An 8,318-nucleotide genomic window follows, 5' to 3' on the forward strand; every position below is an offset into this window, starting at 1 on the left:
ATACGGTCATACCCCTTATCAGAACAGACCTTTTCTTTTTGGTGTCACTCATTTTCAAGAGATAAGGAAACTAAATTATTGTGCATAATCAAAGTACGACATGGTCTCGAGAAATTACACTGGTTAAATGTTGTGTGAATCACCTCTTTTACTTTCTAATATTTCTTCAAGTGCACTTAGGTTAATTAGAACTGAACATGGGCCTGTTTATGTTAAGCCATAAATACTCGAATGATCAATTTGGAATGCATGCACATTTGAGATTCCCACATTCGTTTAATATTCCACTGACATGATTAATTGATTCATTGAATTTGGCTTTGTTTTGTAATGGGTACTCCTAATCCAGTACATGTGTCACATAGGCCACATAAAAATTCAATTTTGGAGTGCATGCACTTGAATAATGCATTCAAAATTAGGTCAAGTGACTAATATACTCAGACAATCGTACAAACATAATATAGCATAGGATTGAGAATGAATTTGGACCTAATTTAAAAGGGTCAGTTCCTTTGGTTTGAGACCAAACAGTGCCTAAGATATCAACCAATTACCAGACAGAATATGCATGGCTAGCTAGTCCGTCACAGAGGTCTGTGTGTGTCTCAACTTTTTGGAACAGTGCATACGTGCTTCCAATTCTATGCAATTGTCGTATAGTCATAATCAATTGGGACAATTGGAGTGGATGCACATGCTTCCTTTTCTGAATTTGTACCCTTTTATCATATTCCCTGCAGGGCCAAATATCTTTGAGAAAACTGGATTGGAGCCATGTACTGTGGTCATGTCACCCTCCATATTCCATAATGTTAATGATAGGTTTTGATTTTTGACTCAGAAAGGGGAAACAAAATAGACAGGATTAGGTGTTTCGGAGGTGGAATCTATGTAGCACATGATCCATATAATCGTGCTAAATTAAATTATGACAAATTGAGGGCAAAATAGATAAATAGAATAATAAAACCACTATGTGAATTGGGGTTGGTTGAGAGCAAAAGCTCCCCTCTATACACGGGAGTTCGAATCCTCCCTCTCTCCTGTAATCTACAAAAATAAAAAGAATAATAAAACCACCATTGTTTGTCCGAGGGTTAAAATGGAAGCATACTCAAGAGAAGAGAATGAACTATTCTTATGACAAAATACTAGTGAATTTTATAACAGTTTTATAGATGTGTGTGGAATCAAATGTGAGTACGAGTGAAAGCCCTCGATATTGTAGAAAAGTCTTTTTTTTTTCTTTTTTTTTTTTCTCTAAACATTAACATAGATTTGGTGACTCTTTTTCGCTTTCTAGTTTGACCCACATAGTGGCACACTGGCACATGCAAATAGAGCTTGATAAGAGTATGGTTTACCATTCTTTATTTTAGAAAAGAAGGAAAAAACTCAAAAAGAAGCATAGATCGAATACAAGTATACTTGCCATTTAACTGACACAGTGAGACAGTATATACACCAAGTTATGGGGTGTGTATAGAGACATGTTTCTTTGTTCTCCGGGAAAGGGGTTGTCTGTCTTGGAATCTTTGTTCTAGCAGATTCTTGGAAATCTATATATATATATATATGTATATCTGATGTGCATGCCAGTACACATACTTGCATGATCACCCACTTTGACCTAAAACTCAATCTTCCAAGTCTGCACCATATTCCATTTCCACCACTCCACCATCAACCAAATAATGACAAAAACAATATTATGAACACTTAATTGATTCTCGGCCCCAATAACATTAGACTTCTAAATTATTATTAATTATAGACGGCAATGCCACCCTCGAATTAGATAATGTCCAAATCACATTCTTTATAGGGTAGTGTTTGTTACCACAGAATTCTTAATTCATACCAGTTTTTAAAGTTGAGCTTATTAAGACAAGACATGGACGTGGTGTCTCAAAATGTGGAAATAAAGCACCCCAAAACGAGGACTAAAAGTCTAAAACCCATTTGACCAAAAAAAAAGTCTAAAACCCAGGTTGGAAAATTGGTCTCTCTACGTGCACACGTGCGTGCATGTGTGTCTGTCTTCCAAAGTCCCCATTTTCAAATGTCATTTAGAGCATTCATGCATTTAGGCCCACAACACACTTGGTGACACACACGAAGTTCGCATGAAACTGTTTTGAGGCTAAGCTTAGAAATTTCGTAGGGCTACATTTACAATTCTGACGAGGAGTCCATGAACTAAGATGAAGTTGACATACACGAAAATAATGCTTACATGACTTTGCATGTATGCATTTAAGCAAGTGCTTACTACAGATTTAATACAGATGAATTTGAGGAAAGACAGCAAACAAGGAAGGAACATGTGATTTTAATTTATTGAGCTTTAAGAGAATCTGTTGTGAGATGGTAATAGAAAATTAATACATGTTAATTATTGGTATACAATTAAACAGTTTGTACATATGGGCTGTGTGCATGTAATCCCAAGTGGACAACCAAATCAGCTGGTCCATACTGGGAATTTTTATCAAAAGACCAAAACAATTTTCCCCCTATAGTACATGCTATACAAAGAACTTTAGTTGTCATATATGCTTTTCATCTGGACCAATAAAATACATGTCAGCAATGGATATTGTCATTAGGAGAAAGTTGTATTGAGGGGCTCTTTTGCTTCCCACTGTTCTTCAAAGATATCTGCATGGAAATCGCACACCAAATTAGTAATTTGGTAACAACCACTACAGCTGTGGATAAGATTTTATTTCAAGCACAATAATTTCTCCCCCATATTCTCTGTTAAGACTGTATCTGTGGTTTATGTCAGATATGGACTTAAAAAAACTTCACAAGAGATGAATGAATGCATCTCTTGTAGATCTAAATAATATCACAAGTATTCTGATAAAATGGACTAATTACAAAAAACAGATGTAATAGGTTTCCTAAAAATGCTAGGCGCCTGTCTCCATATAGTCATGCCAACAACGATGTAGCAATTAAATAATCCCAATGTACTTAATGGACAAGATAAACACAGTACAAGGTGAAGGCTCAATTTTGGATTACCAAGAGAAGATCCTCATCAGTACCAAAGGATTTGCGGGCTTCTTCTAAGCATGTTGATGAGACCCTCTCATGTTTCCTGCACAATTTATCCAAATGCACACTTCAGTAAGCTAAGTAAACTCGGTAATCACCAAATTGACAAGTCTTTCATCAAGCTTTGAATTACACGAGAAAGTTAAACATGAATGTAGATGACCCAAAGGCATTAATAGAAGGTATCAAACAAGTTTTCTTCTTCTTACCAAAGATAAGAAAAGAGTTACAATGAAGATAATACCTTGAACAGGCCGGATCTCTAATCTCAAACTCATCGGTAACAGTGTCATACCCACATATGATGACATAGTGACCTATAAAAGTCAATAAACTAATCAATAACCAATTCGCAACATTGATTGGTGAAAAACTTTTGATTCAATTTCTTACAGCAGCACCAGTGTAACAAAAGTGACAGTCCTACCTGTGTAGCCAGAGTTGCTTCCATAAAAGTCCGAGATAAAAACATCGTCCTGACAAGACTGACTGTGATTGAATTTTGACAGAAACATTTAACATTAGCCTGGTATTTAGACTATAATTAATACTCAACATAAACACAGATAAATTAGAGGAAAGATACAAATGTTGAGGATATATAAAGGAAAGATACATGAAGTGCGCTAATAAACTTGGTCATAAAAAGAATGAGATGCGGGGGGGAAGAGGAGAGTACAAGAAATTTGAACCTCAATTTATACTGATCAACCAATACAATGGCAATGTATTTCCCACACAAAATCAAGAAACAAATTTCTTCTCGGCTGATTGACCTGCACTGTAAAAGTGAAGGTTTATTGCATTGTTCCAAGAAAGTTATGAATTAAAGGATGTCATAATTTGGGAATGGACAAACAACAGCTCAAATTTTGGTCTTTATCTTTGCTTTTAGCAGTAATCCACTACTTTATTACCTCCAAAAAAATATACTCAACTTCAAGTCTTCACACACACACACACACACAAACAAAGAAAGGAAGAATGTAAAAGAGCACCACCATTTTGCAAGCCTTAGATGTTACACTCCATGATATGACCAATTCCCAGGAATACTCCTTTTATGAAAATTTTCTTTTTCAGGAAGAAAAATGTACTGCAATGAAGTTAACAGAAGGGGGGAAAAGCTTAACTAAAAAAGAATCCCAAAACAAATCATACCTGTATTCTGATTCCAGTTTCCACTGCTTTTTGAAATAGCATATCCACTCGCACCAAATCATTAGGTAATTGCTCCTGCAGAATAACCGAATCTTTGTGTATCAGAATGACAACAAGATTAGCTAACAAATATATTAAGTAAGAAAAGTGTAACAACATAACAAGTTCATGTGAAACAACAATCTTTATATCGAAAACAATTTAAAATAAAATAAAAAGTTTAAGTTCTCATTTCTTTTGTAGATACCAAACACAACAAGTGGCATTTGCATTCATGTATTTTTAGCGCATTACTCATTGCTAATAATTCATAGTTCAGTCAATGTCAGGAAATCAAGACGGACAAAGACCTTGCTTATATACAGTTCGGCTCTTCATGTCATATGATATATGCAGTCTATAATTAATAGAAAATTCGGGTGAGAAGTGCATTGTGGAACTTGCAAACAGCCAGTATGGTCTAGTTCACATTCGCCTGGAACAAATACTGTCATTTAAATACTTAGCTATCGGAATAAAAGGGAATCACCTTGTAAAATGTCTCGCAAGAATAATTTGGGTTTGCTCCAAATGTCACAGTGTAGTATGAAAAACTAATAGAGAACTTCTGTAATAAAAATGCTAGATCAACAGTCCAAATGCTGCAAACGAGATGTCAGCATTCAGTCAGATAAATCAAAAACGTTTCATATAAGCTTATACTGAATATTTGACTTATGTATCAAGCATAAACCTAAGTGCAACTTTAAGAAACAAGAAGGTACCAAGCATTCATATGGCACTACTTACCTATTCCAACTTCACAAGAAGTATTCATTTATACAAACAATACAAGATTTCTGTAACAGAACCAGCTATAGCATGCCCTTCATTAAAAATAAGCTTTTAGGAAAGATTAAATTAATCTAGTAATACAAATACTAATCTAGTATTTTCAACACTAGATCAAGGAAGCACTTTCATTCTTCTACAGTTTCTATCTTCACCAATCTCTGAACTCATAATCCTATAAAACATAAATTAATTTATAAAGAACAATATTCATAAGGGTAAGTATATAACAGAAGGAACTTAAGTTCTGACTTTGTAAAGAAGGGAACACCTAGTTGTGCAACACAGTTCTGCCAATGTCTGAATATCATAGCTGTCAATGCCAATGGTCCTAAAAATCATCAGAACGCAGGCGAGGCCGCAATCCCAAGAATATAGCTGGTTTATGTGTGGGACCTATAAGCACCAAGACACCTAAACAAATTAAAACTAAAGTCACAATTTATTGTGTCTTTGAATTTGAATCTGTATATTGGTACCACATTATGGAAATGAAAAAATTTGTAATTGAAATATAGGGTATCAACAAGAAAGGTAAGGACAGAACTGCAATTCACTCACTTCAACAAAGTGCGAGCAGGGCAAGCCTTGATGGCATTTGCCATTATTCGATGACTGTTCACATGGGTATGATTCTGCAAAACTTGATTGTTCTCCATTTGATACTTCTTCATCTTCCGTCTTAAGAATCTTGTTAAACAGAAAATATGAAGGCCACATGAGTGACTGAATCTAAGGATTTTCACCACAACACTAAAACTGAGACCTTTGAATAGTCTAAGTGATAATTTCACCAAGTTGGCCCTGTAATGTAGTTGTTCTCTGCACCTGTTGAAGTTTGAATATACAACTTATGAGGTTTCTGGACTTAACAACAGAAAGGAAAGAGAGATTACTTTCACCTACTGTGAAAAGCATGTTGTAGTCAAACAATGTGCATTACAGTTCGCAGGGCTTGATGCATAAATAAGTTTAAGAGGTTAATGAATCAGAGTTTGGACAGCCTCATCCATAAATCATATTGGGCCGAGAGCATTACAGTAAATTTAGTTTTGACAAATCTTGCATTCAATTATTCGATTCATATTCAAAGGTGATGCTAAAACATATAATTTGAAGGGGAAATCATGGTTCACATAAACGTAGCTTCACAGAGTCTGACGAACCATCAAATTTAACTAATCAATTTTGACCATATAGATTGAATTTCCACAAACGAAACGATCAACAAATTGAACAAGGAGTTCAACTTTTTTACATCTAAACCAACCACTTAAAAAACAAGGAGATACATATCATCAACAATAATAAAGCTGAATAGCTCATCAAAGATATATATTAAAGCTCAATACTTTGTAATGCAAATCATCAAAAGCAAGGCGTTGATCGTGGGTCAAGTAGTCTGGTTGCAGTTTCAGATCAAAATCCAATCATTTTTCAAAATGAATAATACAGCGAATCATGTAAAAGACGTACCTTAGCGAAAAAGACAGGAGAAAGCCACGCTTTCAGCTTGTAATGGTATACTTCGTGTCTGATCCTTCCTGGCTGGCAATTCTCTTTCTCAGGACTCAGATTCTAAATTCGATGTATGTTCTGTTTTGCAGCTCTTAATTTTCGTATTTTTCTGGTTTTATTTTTCGTATTTTTCTTTTGGACCGACAACTGTTTTGGTTTTAGTGGCGAATGGATAAGTGGGTTGCGGCGGGAAAGCGGAGAACGAAGGCCCAATAAGACTTATTATTGATATTTTGCTGATGGGTTATAAAACGAAGGAGACATGGGCTCTCTGTCTTGGTCAATTTTGAAAGTCCAATAAGATGGAGTTGGGTGTGATGAGCAAACAAATGGGTGCAAATAGCTTCACCCAAATTCTAATTGAGTAATGCTACTAGGAACACTTTTGATAAGTGGGTGAGACTTATCTCGAATAGAACTATTTCTCTAAGTCTTACCTGTACTAAAAAGATGACTAACTAAGTGGTTAGTTGAGATAATACAAATATTATTACTCGTCCCACATTTATTTTTTAGACGGTAATATGATGTATCAACGGATATGAATAGATATTTTAGACATGTCATGATTAATATGGTCTAAATAAAAAAATTCAAAAAGTTAAATAAAATATAATTAAGAAAAAAACAAAAAATAAAAACTTAAATAATTAAGAAAAAATACATGTGTCCAAATATGATTGGACAACGTCACTCAGTTAAATGAGTTTCACTCATAAGTTATTTAAAATATCCAAAATATTCTTGCTACGTCATATTTTACTAATAACTTAAACATAATTAATGATTTAGACCCAATTATAAACATAATAAAAGTATGAGACAAAATTTTTCAAAATTAAAAGAACAGGAGCAAAGTAAAAATTTCATTAAAGTACAAGGACAAAAAATTGCAGTTTGGCCATCCATAAAATGATGGGTTAAAATGGTTAAAGAAAGTTTTATTCATTCTGATTTTATAAATGAAAGTCATCAAATTTGAATAAAGGAGGTTGTGACTTGTGACAAAGACACACCCATCACTCAAATGGACTGGTTGTTGGGTTACTTGTGTAGTGTTCCATATCTATCCATACTATTAATTCAAAGCAGGGAATCCAATGTGTTTGAATGGGTTACTTACCCAGCCTACAAAGTCTGCCACTTGTAGGCTGTAGCTGAAGAGGGTGGTGGGTTTCAGATCCAAATTCCAATAGACAGAGGCACCTATATATTCAAATTCAAAGTCTTTCCAACTTTATGGCCCAAACGGGAAACAATGTGTTTTGAATTTGAAGCCCTGTTTGCACATCAACGTCACGACATTCTCGCTTGTTTCATATATCTAGAGGAGATTTAAAAAGTATTTTTTATAAATATTTTATAGGAAAGAATTTAGAATGGTTAAAAAGTTTTAGCATTTTCAATCAATAGTAACTAATAATATTATGAATTAGATTGATTAAGGCTTAGTTTGAGATTGCTGTGAGAAAAAACGGCTGTGAAGTAAAGTCAGCTGTAAAGTAAAACAGTTGAGTGTTTGGTAAATTATATTTTCAAAAGAGTTGTGAGTACAAAAAGCAGTATGAAAGTGTTTGATAAATTATAATGTAAAACTGTTATGGCTATTTATAATTACTAAAATGAGGATATTATGGGTAAAATAAAATTTTTCACTGTTGTTGTGATTTACTGCAGTTTTCAAAAGCACCTACAAACTTACTTTCTATTTTTGTTATGCGGAGTTGAGAATTGTGGGG

The 8,318-nt window shown here is 34.3% G+C and overlaps 1 protein-coding gene across 4 annotated transcripts; it reads right to left on the reverse strand.

Moving 5' to 3' along the window:
• Nucleotides 1-2,344: 2,344 nt before the first annotated feature.
• LOC147289927 (guanylyl cyclase 1) lies at nt 2,345-6,682 on the reverse strand. Of its 4 annotated transcripts, none has more exons than XM_086236983.1 (10): nt 6,538-6,682; nt 5,623-5,889; nt 5,333-5,457; nt 4,760-4,871; nt 4,231-4,305; nt 3,762-3,850; nt 3,497-3,558; nt 3,314-3,386; nt 3,037-3,112; nt 2,345-2,664 (listed from the first exon to the last, which is right to left on the reverse strand). In XM_086236983.1, exons 2-10 carry the CDS (start codon nt 5,779-5,781, stop codon nt 2,590-2,592), a joined length of 846 nt encoding a protein of 281 aa, XP_086093109.1. In that variant the 5' UTR covers nt 5,782-5,889; nt 6,538-6,682; the 3' UTR covers nt 2,345-2,589. The 4 variants fall into 4 exon arrangements, with proteins under 4 accessions (XP_086093109.1, XP_086093112.1, XP_086093113.1 ...); XM_086236986.1 differs by having other exon boundaries at nt 5,314-5,457; nt 5,623-5,751; nt 6,538-6,661; XM_086236987.1 differs by having other exon boundaries at nt 5,314-5,475; nt 5,623-5,751; nt 6,538-6,661.
• Between the last annotated feature and the right edge of the window lie 1,636 nt (nt 6,683-8,318).

Source organism: Dryas octopetala, chromosome 3 (genome assembly GCF_963921425.1).
Source record: "Dryas octopetala chromosome 3, drDryOcto1.1, whole genome shotgun sequence".
In the NCBI taxonomy this organism is placed as follows: Eukaryota; Viridiplantae; Streptophyta; class Magnoliopsida; order Rosales; family Rosaceae; genus Dryas; species Dryas octopetala.